At 37.7% G+C, this 23,615-nt stretch overlaps 1 protein-coding gene across 4 annotated transcripts in view; it reads right to left on the reverse strand.

The window, feature by feature from the left end:
- Positions 1-23,615, reverse strand: part of ATP8B4 (ATPase phospholipid transporting 8B4 (putative)) — a 232,952-nt gene that overhangs the window by 204,989 nt on the left and 4,348 nt on the right. For 2 of the 4 annotated variants that reach the window (XM_072738502.1, XM_025998689.2), the window contains exons 1-2: positions 19,882-20,186; positions 8,417-8,485 (exon numbers count right to left, since the gene is read on the reverse strand). In XM_072738502.1, coding sequence (XP_072594603.1) covers positions 8,417-8,444 — 28 coding nt within the window. In that variant the 5' untranslated portion in view covers positions 8,445-8,485; positions 19,882-20,186. Of the gene's footprint in view, positions 1-8,416; positions 8,486-19,673; positions 19,811-19,881; positions 20,187-23,615 lie in introns of those variants that run through there. The other 2 variants (XM_072738500.1, XM_072738501.1) reach the window with 2 other exon arrangements.

The following is a 23,615-nucleotide window of genomic DNA, read 5'->3' on the forward strand; positions in this document are numbered from 1 at the left end:
AAACTCTAAGGCCATCAGCTGATTCTTTTTGGCAGACACTTTGCAGAACAGAAGGGAGTGGGACAGGATATATTCAAAGTCATGAAAGGAAAAAAAACTGCAGCTAAGAATACTCTATCCAGCAAAACTATCATTCATAATAGAAAGAGACAGTTTCTCAGACAAACAAAAACTGCAAGAAATATTTAAGGGAACTCACTAAGTAGAAAGGAAAAACCACAAGTACAAGAAAAAGAAGTAGGAAACAAAAGCAATAAAAATAGGTACACTTCTAAAAATTAGTCAAGAGATCACAAAATTAAAAGATATAAAGTATGACATCATATACCTGAAACCTGGAAGACTGTGGAGAAGACTAAAGAATGGGTTCAAACTTAAGCAATCAACTTATTTTAGACCACTGTAGGCATAAAATGTCATATGTGACCTAATAGTAATAACCACAAAAACTAATAATATATATGCAAAAAATAAGAGAAAAGAATCCAAATATATCATTAAAGAAAGCCTGTAAACTATGAGAGAAAAGAGCAAGAGAAGAAAGGAATAGAGAAGATTTACAAAAACCACCATAAAACAACTAACAAAATGGTAATAAGTACATACATAGCAATATTTACTTTGAATGTAAATAGACTAAATGTTCCAATAAAAAAATAGGGTGACAGAATGGATAAAAAAGCAAGACCCATATATATGCCACCTACAAAAGATTCATTTCAGACCTAAAGACACATGCAGATTGAAACTAAAGGGATGGAAAAGCATTTATCATGCAAATCGAAGTAAAAAGAAAGCTGAGGTAACAATACTTATATCAGACAAAATAGACTTTAAACAAAGACTGTAAAAGAGACAAAGAAGGACACTATACAATCATAAATGGAACAGTCCAACAAGGTGTAAAAATTGTAAATATTTATGTACCCAACATGGGAGCACCCAGATACATGAAGCTACTAATAACAAACATAAAGAAAGCAATAAACAGTATTACAATAATAGGAGACTTTAACATCCCACTTACATCAATGGACAGATCTTCAAAGCAGAAAATCAACAAGGAAACAGTGGCTTTGAATGACACATTGGAACACATGGATCTAACAACAGATCTATTTATAACATTCCATCCTAAAACAATACACATTCTTGTCAAGTATGCATAGAACATTCTCCAGAATAGATCACATATTGAGCCACGAATCAAGACTCGACAAATTCAAAATGATTGCAGTCATACTATGCATCTTGTCCAACCACAACACTATGAAACTAGAACTCAACCAGAAGAAAAAAATCTGGAAAGAGAATAAATATATGGAGGCTAAATAACATGCTACAAGACAATGAATGAGTCAACCAAGAAATTAAAGAGGAGATCGAAAAATACATGGAGACAAATGACAATGAAAACACAACAGTCTAGGAAATGCTTAGATGGCTTAATTGGTGAAGCATCTGCCTTGGACTCAGGTCATGATTCCATGATCCTGGGATCAAGCCCTGCATTGGGCTCCCTGCTCATCGAGGAGTCTGCTTCTCCTTCTCCCTCTGCCTCTGCCTCTCCTCCCCACTCATGCTTGCTCACACTCTCTCATTCTCCCTTCTCTCTCAAATAAATAATCTTTAAAACATACACACACACACACACACACACACACACACACAATGGTCCAAAATTTTCGGGATACAGCAAAAGCTGTTCTAAGAGGGAAGTTTATAGCAATACAGGACTGCCTCAAGAAACAAGAAAAATCTCAAATAAAAAACATAATTCTACATCTAAAGGGGCTAGAAACAGACAGAAGGAAGTAGAAGGAAATATTAAAGATTAAAGAACAAATAAAATAGAAACCCCCCAAAAAAGAAAACATATCAATTAAACCAGGAGTTGTTTCTTTAAAAAGATCAACAAAATTTGTAAACCTTTAGCCAAACTCATAAAAAAAAACTTCAAGCAAAATCAGAAATGAAAAAGAAATAACAACACCACAGAAATAAAAAGGATTATAAGAGAATATTATAAAAAAATTACAGTCCAACAAACTGGACAACTTAAAAGAAGTGGATACATTCCTAGAAACATGTAATCTCTCAAAACTGAATCAGTAAGAGATAGAAAATTTGAACAGAACAATTACCAACAAGGAAATTGCATACATAATCAAAAACTACCAACAAACAAAAGTCCAGGACCAGATGGCTTCACAGGTGAATGCTACCAAACATTTATTTTTTTAAGATTTATTTATTTATTTGAGAGAGAAAGAATGAGCAGGGGGAGGGGCAGAGAGAGAGAGAGAGAGAGACTCCCCACTGAGTGCAGAGTCCAACTCAGGGTTCATTCCCACAACCCGGACACCATGACCCAAGCTGAAATCAAGAGGCAGACACTTAACCAACTAAACCACTCAGGTGCCCCTATCAAATATTTAAAAAGAAGTAAGTACCTATTATTCTCAACTGTTCCATAAAAGAGAAAGGGAAGGAAAGCTTCCAAATTCCTTCTATGAGGCCAGCATTACACTGATACCAAAACCATAAAGGCACTACAAAAAAAGAGAACTTATCTCTGATGAACCAATATTCTGATGAACACAGATGTAAAAATCATCAAGATATAGCAAACCAAATCTAACAATACATTATAAAAAAAAATCATTCACCATGATCAAGTGGGATTTATTCCCAGGATGCAAGGGTGATTCAATATTTGCAAATCAATCAACATAACACATCAAATCAATAAGAGAAAGAAAAACCATATGATCTTTTCAGTACATGCAGAAAAAGCATTTGACAAAGTACACCACCACACATGATAAAAACTTTCAAGTAGTTTTAGAGGAAATATACTTCAACATAATAAAGGCCATTTATGAAAAAGCCACAGCTAACATCATACTCAATGGAGAAAAACTAAGAACTTTTGCTCTAATATCAGGAATAAGACAAGAAAATCCACTCTCACCACTTTTATTCAACATAGTACTGCAAGTCCTACCCACAGCAGTCAGACAACAAAGAAATAAAAGTCATCCAAATTGGTAAGAAAGAAGTAAAACTTTCACTATTTGCAGATGACACAATACTATATGTATCAAACCCTAAAGATTCTACAAAAGAAACTACTAAAACTGATAAATGAATTCACTAAAGTCACAGGATCCAAAATTAACATACAGATATCCATTACATTTCTATTCACTAGCAGAAAGAGAAATTAAGAAAACAGTCCCATTTATAATTGCATCAAAAATAATAAAATACCTAGGAATAAACCTAACCAAGGAGATGAAAGACCTGTACTCTGAAAACTAAAATGTTCATGACAGAAATTGAAGACAATACAAACAAATGAAAAGATATTCTATGCTCATATATCAGAAGAACAAATATTATTAAAATATCCATACTATCCAGAGCAACCTACATATTTAATGCACTACCTATCAAAATGCCAAGAACATTTTCCACAGAACTAGAACAAATAATCTTGAAATTTGTACTGAAAGATCTCAAGTCGCCAAAGCAATCTTGAAAAGAGAACAAAACTGGAGGTATCACAACCTCAGATCTCAAGATGTACCACAAAGCTATAATAATCAAAAGAGTATGGTACCAGCACTAAAAATAGACACATATATCAACAGAACAGAAAACCCAGAAAGAAATAAACCAACAATTATATGGTCAGTTAGTCATTGACAAAGTAGGAAATGGTGTTGGGAAGGGCACTGAGGAGGGCACATGATGAGATGAGCACTGGGTGTTATACTATATGTTGGCAAATTGAGTTTAAATAAAATATTTTTTTAAATAAAATACAAAAAAAAAAGGGCAGCCCCGGTGGCGCAGTGGTTTAGCGCCGCCTGCAGCCCAGGGCGTATCCTGGAGACCCTCGATCGAGTCCCATGTCAGGCTCTCTGCGTGGAGCCTGTTTCTCCCTCTGCCTGTATCTCTGCCTCTGTGTGTGTGTGTGTGTGTGTGTGTGTGTGTGTGTGTGTGTGTGTCTATGAATAAATAAATAAAATCTTTAAAAAAAATAAAATAAAATACAAAAAAAAATGATGTTGGGAAAACTGGACAGTGACATGCAAAAAATGAAACTGAATCAGTTTCTCACACCATGCACTCATGAAAGGAACCTCAAAATGGATCAAGGACCTAATTGTGAGACCTAAAAACATAAAAATCTAGAAGAGAACACAGGCAGTAATTTCTAGGACATTACCTGGAGTAATATTTTCCTAGATATGTCTCCTGAGGCAAGGGAAACAAAAGCAAAAATAAACTACTGGGACTATATCAAAATAAAAAGCTTCTGCACAGCAAAGGAAACAATCAACAAAACTAAAATACAGCTTACTGAGTGGGAGAAGATATTCGTAAATGATATATCCAATAAAGGATTAGTATGTAAACATATAAATAATTTATACAGTTGAACTTATACAGTTCAACACAAAAACACAAATAATTCAATTTGAAAATGGACAGAATACAAGAACAAACATTTCTCCAAGGGAAGACGTACAGATAGTCAACAGACACATGAAAAGATGATCATCACTGATCATCAGGGAAATTCAAATCAAAACTACAATGACCTATCACCTCATACCTGTAAGAATAGCTAAAATCAAAAACACAAGAAAAAACTATTGTTGGTGAGGATGTGGAGAAAAAGGAACCCTCTTGTAGTGTTGATAGGAATGCAAACTGGTACAGCCACTAAAGAAAACAGTACAGAGGTTCTTCAAAAAATTAAAAATAGAATTATCATATGATCCATTAGTTCCACTACTGGCATTTTAACTAAAGAATACAAAAACACTAATTTGAAGGGTTACATGCACCCCTTTGTTTATTGCAGCATTATTTACAATAGCCAAACTATGGAGGCAGCCCAGTGTCCTTTGGTAGATGACTGAATAAAGAAGTGGTATATATATTATTACACCATAAAAAAGAATGAACTCCTGCCTTTTGCAGTGATGTGGACAGAGCCAGAAGGTATAATGCTAAGTAAAATAAATCAGTCAGAGAAAGACAAATACCTAATGATTTCAGTCATATAGGGAATTTAAGAAATAAATTTAAATGAACAAAGAAAAAAAGAGACAAACCAAAAGTAGACTCTTAACTATAAAGAACAAACCAACAGTTTGTTCACCCACCAGACGGCAGGGGTGGAGGATGGGTGAAACAGATAAAGGAAATTAAGAGTACACTTATGATGAGCACGGAGTAATATGCAGAATTGAATCATTATATTTTACACCTGAAACTAAAGCAGTGTATGTTAACTCTACTGGAATTAAATTTTTTAAAAAGAACAAATAGATTATAATCATAATGTTTGAAATTTGAGTCAATTAGCTGGGACTTTTTACATCTTAAAGAATGTGAGACTTATATGAATATGGTTATAATAAAGAATATATGAGAGAGAATTATTTTTTACCCACAACATCATGTTTGGCTTGTTATATTTTCATATACATCATCTGTAGCCCAAGCTTCCTGATGATGTTGTGGAAGTTTATATAAGTGCACTTCTGTTGCAGATATTCAACATCTCATTGGGATTAAAATATCACTTCTTCATGAGTTTTCCCATGACAACCCCAGGCTGACTAGAAGGTCTCTAATCTGTGCTCCTCTATCAAATATACCAGTTGTAGTAATATTTAGCAAACTATTTTTAAATTATCGTTGCTACTGTAAACTTAACAATTGTGTGACAATACATGCATTTTATCAAACTGTAAAAATCTTGAAATCAAGAAAGGTTAGCACTTCCTAGCATATCACACAGGCTCAAAATATTTGTTGACTGCCTGCATAGCAAATGAATAGGTTATAATAGCTCTCCAGTCTATGACCAAATCTATAGGAACTGATGTAAGCCAAAGATGTATCATCCCCAATCATGATGATGCTAATGATGGTGTCAGCTTTCTCTGAAAATCTGTCCCAAAGCAGATATAGAATCAGATACGTGGCCAAAACATTTGGTCTCATTACATCACAATGACTATTGGTCTGTAAAATGAAATTATGTGTAAGGAAGATCAGAAAGTTACATTCCTCATACAAACAATGTCAATTAACTAATTGCCCATTAAAAATAAAACATTATCTCTATGATATTCGTGCCAAGAATGTCTAATCCAAATCTATTTGGGTGTTGTAATGGTCTTTTCCAAAATTCTATATAATGAAAAACTGTTGTAAACTTAAAAGAGAATAAAGGGATTACAAGCCAAACACAATGTGTGAACATCTATTAGGTACCGTACCAAAAATAAAAACCAGCTCTGAGAGATAAGATGTTTTATGGACAAATGGAGACACTGAAAAATGGAATCTATGTTATTTACCAATGTTATATTTCTTGGGTGTATTGACAATATTGCAGTAATACAGGACAATATCCTTGTTCCTAGAAAATTCCTCCAGGGATATAGTATCCATGAATCAACCAGTGTAACATACCACATTATGAAGGAAGCAAAATGAAGGATAAAAATCATATGATCATATCAACAAATGTAGAAAAAGCATTTAACAAAACTTAACACTCATTCATGATAAAAAATATCAGCAAAGTGGGTTCAGAGGGCACATATCTCAATGTAATAAAGGCCATGTATAACAAACCCACAACTAACATCATTCTCAGTGATGAGAAGCTGAAAATGTTTCCTCTAAAATCGGGAGCAAGGCAAGGATGTCCACCCTTGCCACTTTTATTCAACATAGTACTGGAAGTCCTAGCCATAGTAATCAAATAAGAGAAAGAAATTAAAGGCACCCAAATTGGTAAAGCAGAAGTAAAATTGCAGTACTATTTGCAGATGACAATAAACAACTGAGACTATATCAGACTGAAAGACTTTTGCTCAGTGAAGAAAACCATCAATAAAATGAAAAGACAGGGATATATGGGTGGCACAGTCAGTTAGGAGTCTGACTCTAGGTTTCAGTTTAGGTCATGATCTCAGAGTTGTGACATTGAGCCCCACATTGGCTCCACACTCAGTGTGGAATCTGCTAAAGTTTTTCTCCCCCTCTCCCTCTACACCCCCTAACCCACTCACTCTAAAATAAATTTTAAAATCTTTTTTAAAAAAGACTACTGAGTTGGAGAAGATATTTGTAAATGATATATCTGGTAAGGAGTTAGTATAAAGAATTCATACAATTCAAGATAAAAAAATTGGACTTAAAATGGGTAGAGAATCTGAATAGACATTTTTCCAAAGAAAACATACAGATGGCCAACAGATGCATGACAAGATGCTCAACATCGCTGAGCATCAAGGAAATGCAAATCAAAAACCACAATGAGATATCACCTTACAACTGTCAGAACAGCTATAATCAAAATGACAAAAACTGTTGGTGAGGATATGGAGAAACCAGAATGCTCATGCACTGTTTCTGGAAAGGTAAATTGGTATAACTGCTATGAAAAACAGTATAGAGGTTTCTTAAAAGATTAAAAATAAAAATACCATATAATCCAGCAATTCCACCTCTGGTTATTTACCCCAATAAAACAAAAACCCTAATTCAAAAAATATATGCACTCATGTTTTATTGCAATATTATTCATAACAGCCAAAGTGGAAGCAATCTAAGTGTTCACCAATAGATGAATGGATGAAGATATGCCAGACACACACACACACAAACACCCAGAGAAATACTATTTAGCCATTCGAAAGAATGAAATTTTATCATTTGTGACAACATGAGTGGGCCTACAAGGTATTAAGTTTAGTGGAATAAATCAGAAAGAGAAAGACAAATACCATATGATTTTACTTATATGTGGAATTTAAAAAACAAATGAATAAAGCAAAATAGAAACAGACTCATAAATACAGAGAACAAAACTGGTGATTACCATAAGGAAGAAAGGATGAGGAGATGGGTGAAGAGGATTAAAAAGTACAAACTTCCAGCTATAAAATAGGTCACAAGAATATAAAGTATTGCATAGGGATTATAATAAATAATGTAATAACTTTGCATGATGACAGATGGTAACTATACTTATAATGAGCATTTCATAATGTATATAAATATCAAATCACTATGTTGCACAACTGATACTAATACAATATTGTATGTCAACTATACTTCAATTAAAAATAGATAATTTTTTAAAGGGAACAAGGGAACTTTCTGGGGTGGTAGAAATTTTCTGTATCTTGTTTTGGGCTGGTAACTAGAAAGATGTAGACAACTGTCAAAATTCATCAAACTGAACACTTAAGATTTATGTAGGTTTTTTGTATATAAACTTACCTCCACAAAATAAAATGGAGCAAAATTTTTTAAAGTAAATTAAAAATTAAGTCATATTCACTCTGTGTCATCTAAAGAGCTCAATACTTACCAAGTGATTTCTTTTTACTGCAGAACATTATTTCATCTAGTTATGTTTCAGCAGGTTTCAACAGTTGGCCTATTAAAAAACAAGAAAAGTACACAACATTAGTATTTGAAAAGTGCTCATTAACCATAAATTTCCACCTTTTAACTTTCTTCCTAGTCAAATATAGATTACTTGGAATCATTGGCACAATAATGAATTGTGAATGAATTAAATGAATAAATCTAGTTAAGAATAGTTAAGAATAATTCTACCCAAAAGTAGTCTATTTGTATCACATGCTATATGAAACAACATAAGGTAAGTCCAAATGTGCCATTCTGAGCCAAATTTTCTAATTTATCCCAAACTCTTTGAATCAGAATATATCAGGGGTGAAGCTACAGCATCTCCTTTTTATTCAAGTATCATTAGATGATTCCTTCTCAAAGCTAGCACTGGGACCACTGCTAAATTACAGGAGCTACATGTGAGAGGAAATTATTGGCTGGCCCAGCTCGTAGTTCAAAATTTTTCTCAATTCATTCTGTGTATAGTCTTCTCCAGGTAGTTGCCCAAAAAGCCAGAATGTTATTATTACCTTTCAATTTTTCCCTACATGTGGTCTAATTGTGGTAAACTCTATTAAAAGATTTAGAATGAATGAAGTAAGGGGCAAACAAATTATTTCAATCATTTATAACCTGACAGACTGTAGAAATGAACTCAGGAACCTTTGCAAACATATGACAGGGTGGGCAGGGGTATTGGACACATTCTCTTTCAGTTTGAAAGAGAGATGACTTATCTGCTTCCTGCTCAAAGAAGTGGTGTGCCAGGATGCCATATAAAGAAGTTGCTCATACAGAGACCAGAGGAGAGGAACTGTCACTGCTTATAGTTTAGTAATTACAAGAAAGAAGGATGCTGAGAAAATTCATCAACAGCCACTGCTCCACTATGAATCTCTCAGAGACTAAAAAGCCTGAAACCAAGAATTCTCCTTCTTATGGCCCCAGATCAAAGAGTTCCCTTCTGCCACCTCCAGGAAAAGCAGTAACCTTCTGAGGGCACAGCTACTCCTGGATATGCTTGACAAACAGGACCACTGACACTTTGTGAGACCTACTGCTTTTTTAGGGACTGATTACTAAAAATGATGAATCTGGGGCACCTGGGTGGCAAAGTGGTTGAGCATCTGCCTTTGGCTCAGGTCATGATCCCAGGGTCCTGGGATTGAGTCCCACATCAAGTTCCCCGTGGGGTGCCTGCTTCTCCCTCTGCCTATGTCTCTGCCTCTCTCTCTGTGTCTCTCATGAATAAATAAATAAAATCCTTAAAATTTTTAAAATAAAAAAATTAAAAATAAAAATAAAAATGATCAATCTATGCAAGAAAATTCAGCTGCCAGATACTGCTGAAAGCAGGGATAAGTCATTAAATATTAAACATAATCCATCACTAATTCTTCTGTTTCTCCCCCAATACCTTCTACCAACTGTGCTGCCCAAGATGAGCCCCTCCCACCACAGCCCCAGGCATCTGGCTGCCTCTAAGAATGTCTGCTGATCAGTGATTGTTTTTCCCTACCATTGCTCATAATAAGTTTCCCTGCTTCAATTTTAGCTACCTATAGACCAGGGTCCACACTGAAGCAGAGTCATCTTTATAAAAGGTAAATGGCGTCCTGTCACACCCTTGATGAAAACCCTCCAATAACTTCCCATTGGCAAAAAAAAAAAAAAAGAAAGAAAGAAAGAAAGAAAGAAAGAAAGAAAGAAAGAAAGAGAAAGAAAGAAAGAAGAAAGAAAGAAAGAAAGAAAGAAAGAAAGAAAGAAAGAAAGAAAGAAAGAAAGAAAGAAAAAGATCAAACTCTAGTATGACTCCTTGGGCTCTCTACAACCTGGTCTTTGTAGCCTGATTTCCCATTACTCTCCTCACTGTCCCCATTCTCATTGCACCACCTCATGTCTATACTCCAGAAATACTCAGGTCAGCTTCTTTCCATCTGGGAGCCCAGCACATGCTCTTCCTTCTGCCTAACCCCATCCAACCCTTAACCTAACTCCTACTTTTATTTACAATATTAATTCATACATCACTTCCTCTACAAAGCCACTCTGATCCCCCAAATCAGGGACTGGGGCAACTGTATGTGCTCTCATATAATCCAGAACCTCCACTGCAGAGCCCCTATCATTCTAGAAATATTTGCCTATTACATTATATTGGCTGTTTTCTTATTAGTCTACAAACTCCAGTAGGGTAGGGACTTTATCTGTCTAGTCCATGGCTATATCTCCAGTATCTAATGCATACCGGCATATAGTAATGATCAATAAATATTTGCTAAATGAAGGAATGGATGAGGTCTTTAATTTATATTAGGAATGGACCAGGGGCTTTCAGACATTAAAAGGCACATCCTTTTTTAATATTTTTGGATTGAAGTATCACTAAAGATTTATTTACTTGGGGGGGGGGGATGCAGAGGGAGAGAATCTTCAAGCAGACTCCCCACTGAGTGTGGAGCCCAATGTGGGGCTCAATCCCACAGCACCAATATCATGACCTGAGCCTAAACCAGAGTAGGACACTCAACTGACTGAGCCACCCAGGCATGTCTGTATTGTAGTATAATTAATATACAATGTTGTATTAGTTTCAGGTGTACCACATATAGACTTGACAATTCCATACACTACTCCATGCTTACCACAATAAGTGTAAAGATGCTTCCCTTCTAGCAACTATCCCTTCCCAGAACCTGAACCTACATGCCAGAATGTCTTAGATTTTCCCACACTGGGGGCCACCATGTGTTTCTCATCTACCCCTCCTTCTGGCCAGTCCCCATCCTCTTTCATACCCCCATCTCCAGCATAGGAAAAACTTCAAAGATGAACATTTACTTAGCAATAGGAAGAGTATTGTAGACAAACAGAAAGAAAAGAGAAATTTGAAAAGCTTAGAGGAGAACAAAAGGAGGCACTGTAGCTATTTAAAAAAAAAAAAAAAAAGCACTGAGAGGAATTTTTTTTTTTTTTAAAGGAAAGCCTTCCTGCAAGAAATAACATGGATAGGATAGGGGTGCCTGGGTGGCTCAGTCAGCTAAAGTCCGCCTTAGGCTCAGGTCAAGGTCACAGGATCCTGGGATAGAGGCCTGCATGAGCCTCCCTGCTCAGCAGGGAGCCTGCTTCTCCCTCTGCCACTGCCTCTACCCCTCCCTGTGCTTGTGCTCACTTGCCTGTGCACTCTCTCTCTTTCTCTCTCTCAAAGAAATCTTTTTAAAAATATAAAAAATAAAAGAAATAAAAAAGAAATAATATGGATAAAAGTGTTTTCATCCAAGAACTATCTTTGTTCTAAAAAGTAGTCACAACAGATACAAAATGGGGAGGAGAAGGATGAATGGATTCTGTGACAATGACATCTGGATCTGCTGGCCCCATCTGGCCAGATTAATAGACATAAGGCTCATCCGCAAGGTCTAAGCCAATTTGTTAGGGCTTTAAAATACTCTCCTGAGACTAAGTCAACATGTTGTGTTTTCATGGGCTCAGAGTCCCGGGAGCAGGTGAAAGGAAGAATAATTTTTTAAACAAGAGGGCAAAAGGGACTCTATACCCTGACAGGTGGCAATTAGAATGCAGGCAGGAGAAAGAAATTCAATCTCTCAGGAACTTAATAAGAGTACTGGCCACTAGCCAACTTATTCTTTCTTCTTTGCCACATTGCTCTGAAGGATTAGTCCTAACAGATGACCAGTTCAAAAGATGAATATATAAATGTAACCAAAACATATATATCCATGATGTCATCACTTCCCTCTCTTAACTTAGATACTTCTGCAAGTACTTCTCGTTTTAACAACCCCTAACCAAACAAACATAAAGCAATACCATATCCTTCCTAAAACTACCTTTAAGCCATACCGCTATTTCATGCTTTTAATTTCTCTGAAACCACTTTCCAAAATGTCTTTAAAATCATTTGTTTTAAAGATACTGAACAAATGCATTTTGTGAACTTTAGCTATTTTATCCTCTGTAGAAAATATTCCCCACTTTATAATTAATCCAGAGTGATAATATAATCACAATTGTATAAATTAGTATTTCTACAAGATTTGTGAAAGGTATTTCTTATTTAATGATCCTATTCAAATGTGTTCACTCCCTGAGACATAAAGTTACAACAAAAAATTAAGAATTAACCCTCAGGCCCATGTTTCTCCAATCCAATATTTTCCTTGTAACAGCAGCAATTCCAGGCATAATTAACAGAGGATTAATAAAATGTAGCAGATTCTAGTTTAGTTTTGAGGAAGTGAAATTCAGTGCCTTCATTCCTGGATGTTTATCAACTCACCAAAATACCCCTAGCTGACACTAATCCTAAAAGATGTCAGAGTAAAGAAAAACCCATCTTTTTCTTAAGATTTTATTTTTTATTTATTAATGAGAGAGAGAGAGGCGTAGAGACACAGGCAGAGGGAGAAGCAGGCTCCCTGCAAGGAGCCCGATGTGGGACTTGATTCCGGGCTCCTCAGGATCATGCCCTGGGCTGAAGGCAGCGCTAAACCGTTGAGCCACCCAGGCCGCCCGGAAAATCCATCTTTTGTTGAACTTTCAGACCAGTTAAGGTCTAAGGAAATAGAATAGACAAATGAGGTGGGAGAAAAGGTTTGCTAATATGAAATCTAGCTCTAGAAGTAGGAATTTAGGATTCTGAATTTCAACCATTTCCAAGTGCTGAGGCTAAATGTATCTATCTGAATATATTCCCTATTTTTTAATATCACCCCAAAGTAGAGGAAACAGAAAAAGGAAAGGTGCTGATAAGTCTTATTTAATTCCTGTTTCATCTTATGCAAGGGATTAAAATGGTTTCATTGTGTGAAAGTCATAGGGGGGTTTTACAAGAAAGGGAGGTATGGGAAAAGAGGAAGACTGAGAAAGGAGCAGCTAAGTAACTAAGGGCTTTTATGTATATTAATTCATTTTTAAAGGCAATGAGTAGAGTTTTTTGAAAAGATTGAAAATTATGCTTCCATAAGAATTTTTTTTTACATTTCCAGTTCAGGTTTTGAATCTTGCTTACAGAAAATAATTTTTCTAATGGAAAAAAATGATATGGTCAAAGGAAGACTCTAGTTTGTTCAGGGAAAATAAGGAGCTGGTTTCAGACACCTTGAGACTGAGGGTAATAGCAAGACCTCCAAGTTAGAAATCCTACTTAAGCAGCTCTGTGTGGAATATGAAGAAGAGAACATAACATTCTGTCCATATGATTCCACAAGATCTCTACTTATAGTGAAAATGGGTACACCTGAGTACAGGTGACTCAACATTTTAAACAAAGGATTAAAATGGAGATTTCCTTTAATAATCTGAGATCATTCAACAATCAAGTTATTATTGTTAATTCCCCCTGCTCCAATTCCACGATCACCAAGCAACCTGCTGATAATAACTTGCTTTCCCACAGAAGTCTATGGGGAAAGACTGCACTAGTCACGCATGCCAAAGTGAACATTCTCGTCCTCCTGACAGTTATATTACACATTTTAAATTAATAAATTGCCATTCTTATTTTATATTACCAGTCTCCTGAGCTAATATTATTAGTCTAACTCAGAAAGATAAATCTGGTTTTGGTATGCTGTTGAATTACAATCCAAAATCCAAAGGACAAACAACCCATTCTAGATGTAGTAAATTCACCAAGAGGCCTCCAAGGGAACAGCCAGCCCAATGACCTGCTCAAGGAGTAGGAGGAAGTGGTGGTTGGAGGCTTGTCCTTTGGAGTCAAACACGCTAACCTTGGGTTCCTAGTTTTTCCACCATATACTAATTCATTACAGAATCCAGGGCAAATAAACTCAAATTGGATGGGTTGCTGGGGTTGGGGCCACATGATGTAAAGGCTCATTGGATATTAGTTATCTTGAGGGTAGCCTTCTGAAATTTCTTTGTCAAAGTATCAACATAAACATTAGGATGAAATGAGAACAGTGAGTCTAACTTCATAACAAGACATTCTACAATAAAACAAAAGAGATAAGTGTAAATGGGTAATAAAACTTTAAAGAGGACATGTGTTTGAGGGGGGCACAGTCCTGGGAATAAACTGAGAGGAGGGGAAACAATGGAAAGAGAAAGATTAAAAATGCAAGGTAGAGTGACAGAAAGGCAAAGGAATTGAAGGAGATCAGAAAAGAAAGGCATAAGGAAGGAGCCAAGGCAGTTGAGGAAAAGACAGGAGCAATGGAAGCCAGGAGAGCAACATGGGACAGATTCTTGGCAGCTTCTCCTTACTTACCCAGAGTGTTGCCCAGGTGAGCCTATCCCTGCCTGTCTTCAAAACAGAGTCCAGGGAGGAACAAAAGTGCCCTCCCTGGGTCGGCAGGGGTGGGGGGAGATCCTCTACTTCCTTTGAGCAAGGGATTCTCTCCAGTTCTCAGGACTCAGGGACAAGATGAGCCAAAGGAGAAAGGACTCACACAGCTTCAATAAGCCCAACCCTAGACCTCATCCCTTGTGAGGACCTCCCAACCTCTTCTTCCTCTGTTCTCCTCTCTCTGTTCTGGTCTGCTTTTCTTCTTCTTTGGAAACACTGCACTATATAGGAGACACTTTTAGGATAATAGAATTCCCATCGCAGCTCAGCTACTTTGTATCTTGTGTTATTTTGGTCATTTCCCTTTCCTAAGGCTCAGTCATTGAATCTGTAAAATAGAGACAATAATGCCTTCCTCCTAGAGTTGCTGTGAGGTTAAATACACACATTATATATGGTTATATATATATATATATATATATCACAAATATTATATATTTTATATATATATATATGTCACTCCATAAAAATGTGTTTCCTTCTCTCCTCCCATTTGTTTTTTCTTCTTCTATTCCCTCCCTTCCCCCCCCTTTTAATCTCCCAATTTCCCTTCCCTGTTTTCTTAACTTTCCTTCATGTTTTTCAACCAGGCACTTGCTTTCCAATCCAACTCACCTTGTCTCTGAGGACTAACCCAACCAAGAATGGAAGGGAGGGGGACTGACCAGGAGGCCAGCATCAGGGTGGGCATAGGTAAATCTTGAAACGCCTGCCTGCCTGAGCAATAGTAGCGTCTGAGGATGGGAAGCTGGGAGGGCAGGATCAGGGAACCAGCAACCCCTTCTCTCCTCCTGCTGTCTTCCATCTTCTCTGGTCCTACCTTTTCCCTTTCCTTCCTCTGGCTCCAGGTTTCCAAAGGCAAAAAAGCAAAGCCTCACCTTTGGACAAGGTGACTTTGTGTTCATATCTGCCTTCCAGCCCAAGAATATTCCCTGGGGTCCTCAGTGCCAGGGCCCTGAGGGATGGAGGAGATGAGGCTGAAACACAGCAGAGAGACCCAGGAAAGGAAGATCCTAGTACAGCAGGGATATCTCAGCCTTAGGAGGAATGACTGAGCTTCTGTCCTACACTTGTACAGCTTTGAATGTGATGTGTGGGTGGGAGATATAGATAATGTTTTAATCATATTTAGTGTCAGTGACAGCTGCCAACAGCCATAGCACTTGTCAATTGTCCATAAGGGACAAAAGTAGAAGTGAACACAATTTAAGCCTGTGTGTGTAATTGTCCAAATTTATAAATTGCTTAGCAATTATATCTAATTACCATTCCCTACCAATAAATTATTCCATTTCCCATATAAGATACATTAGATTGATTTTGTTTTGAGTTGTTATGTCAAAACTGTAGTCTGTTTATATTCTGTTAGGCATGCAGCTGTTACCAGCCACAAGATTCTGAAGTGGTAAGAATCCTTCCTGCCTCCTTTTCTCCTCCTGCTTATCCCCTGCTCACTTTTATCCTTTCTCTCTTCATTTATTTTTCTCTTTCTTTCCTAGATCTTGCTGCCTCTCTAGTGCACTTTTGCCCTTCTCATGCTCCCTTTCTCTCCCAAACAAGCCTTCCTCACTGGCTGAGTCATCTTCCTTCCCCTCTCACTTCCCTGTTCCTCCACCATTTTGTGAGTCAGACAGCTGGGCTTGGTCCTGCCAGCTCCATAACCTCTGGCAACTCCCCTCTCTTCTAAGCCCTGGTTTTCTCATCTGTAAACAGGGACAATTAGAGTAACTCAAAGGAGCATGAAGCATGCTCACAAAGAAATTAGCACAGTGCCTCCTACTATAAAGTTAAGACTCAAGAAAGGAAAGCTATTTTTTCTTAAATGTATGTTTAACTCTCCACAAGTAGAAAACCTCCTGTCCAATTTGAGAGTCATCCCTACTGATGCTCAATCAAACTCTTATTGGGTAACTATTCTGTTTAAGATTTTATTTATTTGTTTGTTTGAGAGAGAGAGAATGTGAGTGGCAGGGGGAGAGGGCTGGGTGGTATAGAGAATCTCAAGCAGACTCCAAGTACTGAGTGCAGAGCCCAATGCAAGGCTCAATTTCATGACCCCGAGATCGTGACCTGAGACAAAACCAAGACTCAGACTCTTAACTGACTAAAGTCACCCAAGTGCCCCAATTGGGTGCCTATTCTATGTCAAACCTGGGCTAGATAGAGAGAGGCAAGTATCATTAGGTCCTACCTCGGTCTTTCAAAAGCCTGTAGTCTGGGAAAGATAAAAACAAATGCATGGGGACAGCCCGGGTGGCTCAGTGGTTTAGTGCTGCCTTCAGCCCAGTGTGTGATCCTGGAGTCCCGGGATCGAGTCCCATGTCAGGCTCCCTCCATGGAGCCTGCTTCTCCCTCTGCCTGTGTCTCTGCCTCTCTGTCTCTCTCTCATAAATAAATAAAATCTTTAAAAAAATACATGGATCATTTGAATGGCTATCGTGGAAACAAGGATTAAGCACCATGGAGTCAGAGGGAAGAGAGTCACCAAGCCTGCTTTGCAGAGCCATCTAAGAGGTCATAGATAGTGATTCTGAGTTGAATCCTTCTGAAAAGGAAAGAAGCGTTTGCCTGTAAAATGAGGTAAGGACAGACAAAAGGAACAGCTTGTGGAAATATCAAGTACTGTGAAAGAGAAGGGAAGGTTTGAGGAGCAGTGACAGTCATGGCAAGGTAGATTACAGATGGATTTTGGAAGAACTGATCATGTTCATCATTGTTGTCATCATCATCATTACCATTCCCTGGGTACTTGGCCTTGTCCTAAGTACTTGACATGTATCATCTCATTTAATCCTCACCAAAACTCTATAAGTGAGGACTGTCATTATCCCCATTTGAAAGATGAGGTGACACAGCAGGGCTACGTTCAAGACCCATGGTTAATCCTGCAAGTAATGGGGAAGAGGTCACTCAGAGAAGGATATGGTTAGAATCCAGCCCCCTTGTCCACTGTCATTGCACTCTGTCTCTCTATGCAAGCCCATTCTGTCAGCACTTTTGAGAAGGTTACTCTCACGGATCACCTGGCATGGAAAGACATGGGGGAACAATGACAACAGGCAATTGAAGCTGGATTCTAGAAATGTTTCTGCAATTGAATTCACAGAGTTTATAAATGGTCCATACATTGGGGCGCAGAACAAGGAGGAATCTGGGGTGGCTTCTATGTTTTCGGCTCAAGACAATGAGGGGACAGAGGTGCCACTAACTGAAATGACAAATACAGGAGAGAAGGGAGAAAGAAGAGAAAAAAAAAAAAACAGAGTGTCAGGAATTGGATGGGAGAATAATAAATTCAGTTTGAACACATTAGTCTTGAAATTCCTCTTGATCATTGAAAATATTCTTAGCACTAAAGAGAAAAGACAGATTTGTAGATGGAGTCATCAAGATATATGCAAGCACTAAAGTCATGGGACATGAACAATCTCACTCAGGAAAAATAAAAAAAGTTAGGAGAGGACAGAGGATGAGGACGAGTCAATAAAAAGATGAGGCTAGGTCCCTGGGAACATTCAACTTCAAAAGAAGGGTCTGAGAAGGATATATTGAAATGAAATGTTCAGGCTTTCCTACTGTGATATCTTCTTCTGGGCATCTAGCACACAGCCTGACATGGGGTAGGAGCTCAACAAACTGCAGTTGACCAAAGAAATGGAGAGAGAGAAAGGAAAAAACATATTTCCAAAAATACAGTGACCAATATATTTAACTTTTACATTTAATATTTTTAATCAGAAATTAATATTTGAAAAAATTTAATATTGCTAAAAAGTCAAATAAGATTTTAGGCGTGAGGAACACTTGGAGGTTACTATTTTCTTGGACACCTTTTTGTGAGAAATCCTGAAAATACCAGCATCTATTTCTTGTATATGCAGTACAAGCATCTAGAATACATACATTAAAAAAAATTTTTAGAAGACCTACAATTTCTAATTTACTTTGAAACAAAAGGTTAAGTCTTTTCCAACTAAGTGAAAAGTTCTAATTTACCAGGTAATAATAAAATAAAATCCTCCTGTGCACAAAAAAATTCTCCAGGGGCACAAAAAATTGCTTGGCCCTTCATTTTTACAGATGTATGTATGATGAAACAATATAAAAGCACAAGATAGATAAATATAAGCTTTTTAAAAACCACTCTGAATTTATATTTTGCAGTACAGGCTAGCATAAAACAACACCTGGGCAAAGGTGACCATTCAGGGACACATGTTGGTAATTCCACACACAGTCCTATATTTCTCATCTCCTTTCCAATAAGCCTTCAGCCCCCAATTAAAATTTCTCATCATTTTCCTTTTTTTTTTTTTTCCAGAACAGCTCACTATTAACCAGGGACCTGAGACACTTTCATGTCTATCAATCAAACAGCTAGAAGTATCAATTTCTCAGTTTAAACAAATCTCAGCACTAAAAATATAATGCTCTAGCCTCAGAGGGTAGTTTAGTAGTAAATCATTCATGTTTAAAGCATGAATTGGTCATGGAATAAACAATATCTTGAAAAGGAGAGCAAGATACAAGCCCCTTGAAAAAAATGAAATCAATTACTCCCAAAGGAAGTGACCAACACCCACAAGCCAAGAAGAAATGGATATCGATGCTATTCCCATTGGCCATATAATAGGTGATGCTAACAGAATAACAATTTGAAAAAGGAAATAAAGAGAATGTCCTATTTCCCAAACCCAACTAGTTTCTAATTATTTTTTAGTAAGCGAATAATATAGACTTTGCTAAACCTCAACCACACCAGAAGATGAAAACAGCAAAACAACAGAGCAACCTACAAAAGAAACAGAAAACTCCAGGCAGCCCTGAGCTGACTCTCCTCTTGGCCTCACAAACCCTTGAATGCTCCCCACAGACTCACCTCCTCCTGGACCTAACCCTCTCTCCCTAAAGGGAGGATACAGGGAGATCAAACAGGTACCCATTCCATGACCATGTCGATGAGAACAAGGAGAAAAGCAAGGCTATTCTGAAAGCTCTAGCAATTACATAGAAAACAAACTGGGTCTCTAGGGGACATTCTTAAAAACCTGAGATCAACTCCCGGAAAAACACTCTTGACCACTTACCGCTACCGGAAGCTGCTAGATGGCAGATCAGAATCAGCATCTCATCAGAAAAAAGAAGGCGGTGTTGTAGGAAAGCAGCTCCACTACCAGTGATGAACTGGGGAAGAAAAACCACTTGGAAAAATACCAAAAGCCCAGAAGAGTCTCTTCTCCTAGAGTTGCCTTCTATTGCTGCCAGGGCAGAACTGGTTAATTCTGAAGAAACAAAAGGAAGCTCCCTAGAGGCTGGCTTCAGCAGGATGGCTTCCTCTGTGGGAACTAAGAGTTCAGAAGGATGCAAGCAGACAACGGAAGGAGTCACAGTCACCACTTCTGCTTACCAAACTTTCATCAGCCCTTGACTGAGGAAAATAAGCAAACATCTTTAGAGTTCCCACCTGTCTTTTCCAGAGATGAAGGAATTGGCGTTTTTAAAAAAATCATTGCAGAGGGAGTTTTAATATCTTATGGATGAAAGCTAAGCACACTCAAGCAACATTTAATATGAAGAATAAAGACGCTTTTTCCAAACATCTTTAATTTCAACTCAGAGTAAAGCAAACAACCCTGAGGATGCCAAAAAATTAATGCACAGGAAATGGATTTAAACTTTTTAGTTCAGAATCACTTTGAGTGGGGACTCTTGTTTTTAAGATAGGATTAGATGAAAAAATATTTTGGTTTGTTTCTATTTTTAAAAGAAAAGATTATGTCTTCTTTTAAGTATGTCTAAAGCCATTTATGGGTTTTCCAGAAGTTGCATCAGATTTGCAGTTAACTACTGAAACCAAATACATTTTAATCATGTCTCTATAACCAGAGCAACTTTATCCTCTGCACATATCAGTTCCACTCTCCTGGAAAATCCTGGTACTGAGCCCTCACATCTCCACAGAGAGCCAGATCAGAGAGAAAGGAAGGACTTTCCCTGCCAAGCCTCCCTACTCACAAGAAACTGCAGATTTCTTGAAACAAGAGTAATGGCTTTCTTTCTTGCATGATAAAAAGAACCAAGAACAGCCTGTAAGAGGAAGCAATCATTTCCTTAAGATATTGAAAATTAAAAACTCTTGGGGTGCCTGGTGGCTCGGTTAGTTAAGCGTCTGCCTTCCATTCAGCTCAGGTCATGATCCCAGCATCCTGTGATTGAGCCCTGCATCAGGTTCCCTGCTCAGCAGGAAGCCTGCTTCTCTCTCTCTCTCCCTCTGCCTGCTGCTCCCCCTGCTTGTGCTCATTCTCTCTGATAAATAAAATCTTAAGAGAAAAAAAAAAAAAGAAAGACCTTTAAAAATTTCAAAAGTAGGGCAGCCTGGGTGGCTCAGCGGTTTAGCGCCACCTTCAGCCCAGGGTGTGATCCTAGAGACCCTGGATCGAGTCCCACATCAGGCTTCCTGCATGGAGCCTGCTTCTCCCTCTGCCTGTCTCTGCCTCTCTCTCTCTGTCTCTCATGAATAAATAAATAAAATCTTCAAAAAAAATTCAAAAATAAATGAAAAACTCCTTAAAAATGTTTTTAAGTATAATTTCTATATCACTTTTCAACTTGCTATATTAGCAACTACTGTAAGTTTGGTAACTCCCTTTTTTGAAGAAGATATAAAGAAATCAGAACCTTCTCCTACACCGTCGGTATAAAAGTTGGTAAAATATTTTTAAAGAGAAGCTAAGTAGTGTCTATCAAATATAGGAATGTGTGTGCTTCCACCTCTTAGGAATTTACCTCACAGACAATTATAAGCATATCTGTAGGAAAGTTCATTATAGCACTGTCTGTGATAGTAAAAAACTAAAAATGCCTTGAAAATAGAAGACTGGTCAAATAAGTGAAGGCATATCCATGTAAAGGAATACCATGCAGCCATCAAGAGGGAATAGAACTGGAATGAAGGATCAGATGGTCTGGGTTCAGGTCTGACCCCAGCAGAGACTAGCCAGGAAACTCTGAGCAAGTTCTCAAATCTCTCTTGGCCTTGACCCTTCCTCTGTAATAAGATGAAAATTACAATACTTACCATAGAGAATAATTGTGACTAAGACAGTGCCTGAAGCACAGCAGATGTTCAATAAATATTAGTGAGTACCAATTAAAGAGGTAGGCCTCTTTAGACTGACAAACGGACTGAAAGATGTCCAATATATACCGTCAAATGAAAAGAGCAAGTTGCAAGAGTATGTATAGGATAATTCCATTTGGTAAAATATTTTAAATGTGCTTGCTATATACTATCTGCTTCTTCCCAGTAAACTATAAGCTCCTTGAGAGCAGGGACTTCTGTTCACTGTGTATACCCCATGGTCATAAAAGGCATTCAATAAAAATTTGTTGACTGAATGAATAAAACCAGGAAGGATAAGCAAAAAGAAATATTTAATAGTAGTCACCTCCAAAAAATGGTCTGGGGGTGGAAGGGCTGGTGGCCCTGGGAGAAATATTTCATTGGTTCTTACAAAAGTACTGCTTAAATTTTTTTACAATGACCTTACATGTCAGCCAATAAAAATGGAACTCTTGGAAAATAGTGTTTTCGTTTACAGGGAGCAATGGTTGTCCCCCTAACAGTAGACCAATGAGGGAGCAAGGGATGATCCTCCCTTATAAACTAATGAGTTAGATAAACTAATGAGTCAGAAAGCAACTTATAAAAGAAGGAAAGCACAGAGCTCTCCTTTTCTTTTTGGTCTTCTATTGATTTTTCCTAACTTTACAGTATCCAAGCCAAGTTCTCCAATCTAATCCATCAAGACCCCTCTCCTTAACCTAAACATCAACCACACACCCCCACCATGGCATCTCTGCTCAGATCATCCTCTCCTCCTGGGAGGCCTTATCCTTCACCTTCTCACTTCCAAACCTGTCCTTAAGGGACCATTTTCTGATTCCCAGCATCTCTGTTCCCTCCTTCTTGGATACTGCCAGAGACTAGTAGATACCATCTACTAGCACTTACTCTACAATGTCTGCTAGCTCTCTTCTCAGTTTACAATGAGGACTTATGGACTGAGTCTGGTTTTGCAAATCTTTCTTTCTTTTTTTTTTTTAGAAAGGGCATTTATTATTGGCCTCTAATAATGCCAAGTACATAAATAAAGAGGATAGCCTCCCTGGATGGTGACAGATGGCAACACCAGTTGCTTAGGTAGCCTTTGACAAGTCCTTTCTTCCTCTCTGGGTCTCATCTGAAATAGAAGGACCTTGGATTAGATGACAGATAAAGGTCCTTCTATTTCTCTCTCTTTTTTTAATTTTTTTATTGGAGTTCAATTTGCCAATATATAGCATAACACCCAGTGCTCATCCCGCCAAGTGCTCCCCTCAGTGCTCATCACCCAGTCACCCCAACCCTCCACTCACCTCCCTTTCCACTACCCCTTGTTCATTTCCCAGAGTTAGGTGTCTCTCATGTTCTGTCACCCTCACTGATACTTTCACTCATTTTCTCTCCTTTCCCCTTTATTCCCTTTCACTAATTTTTATATTCCCCAAATGAATGAGACCATATAATCCTCTTTCTTTCTTGCTTTCTTTCTCTCTCTCTCTCTCTCTCTCACACACACACACACACACACACACACACACACATCCATGCATGCAGTCCTACACTATAAAAAAAGAAAAATAAAAAAGACTGTCACATTAAGGAGCTATGTATTGTGATTTTTTTTCATGTGGCCAAAAGTTTCTAACCCCAGAAAAAAATATTCACGAGCCCTGTCATTCTCCCTGAAACTTCAACTTTAGGGATATCTTTCTTCAG

The sequence above is a fragment of the Vulpes vulpes genome, chromosome 15, assembly GCF_048418805.1.
Source record: "Vulpes vulpes isolate BD-2025 chromosome 15, VulVul3, whole genome shotgun sequence".
NCBI lineage: Eukaryota > Metazoa > Chordata > Mammalia > Carnivora > Canidae > Vulpes > Vulpes vulpes.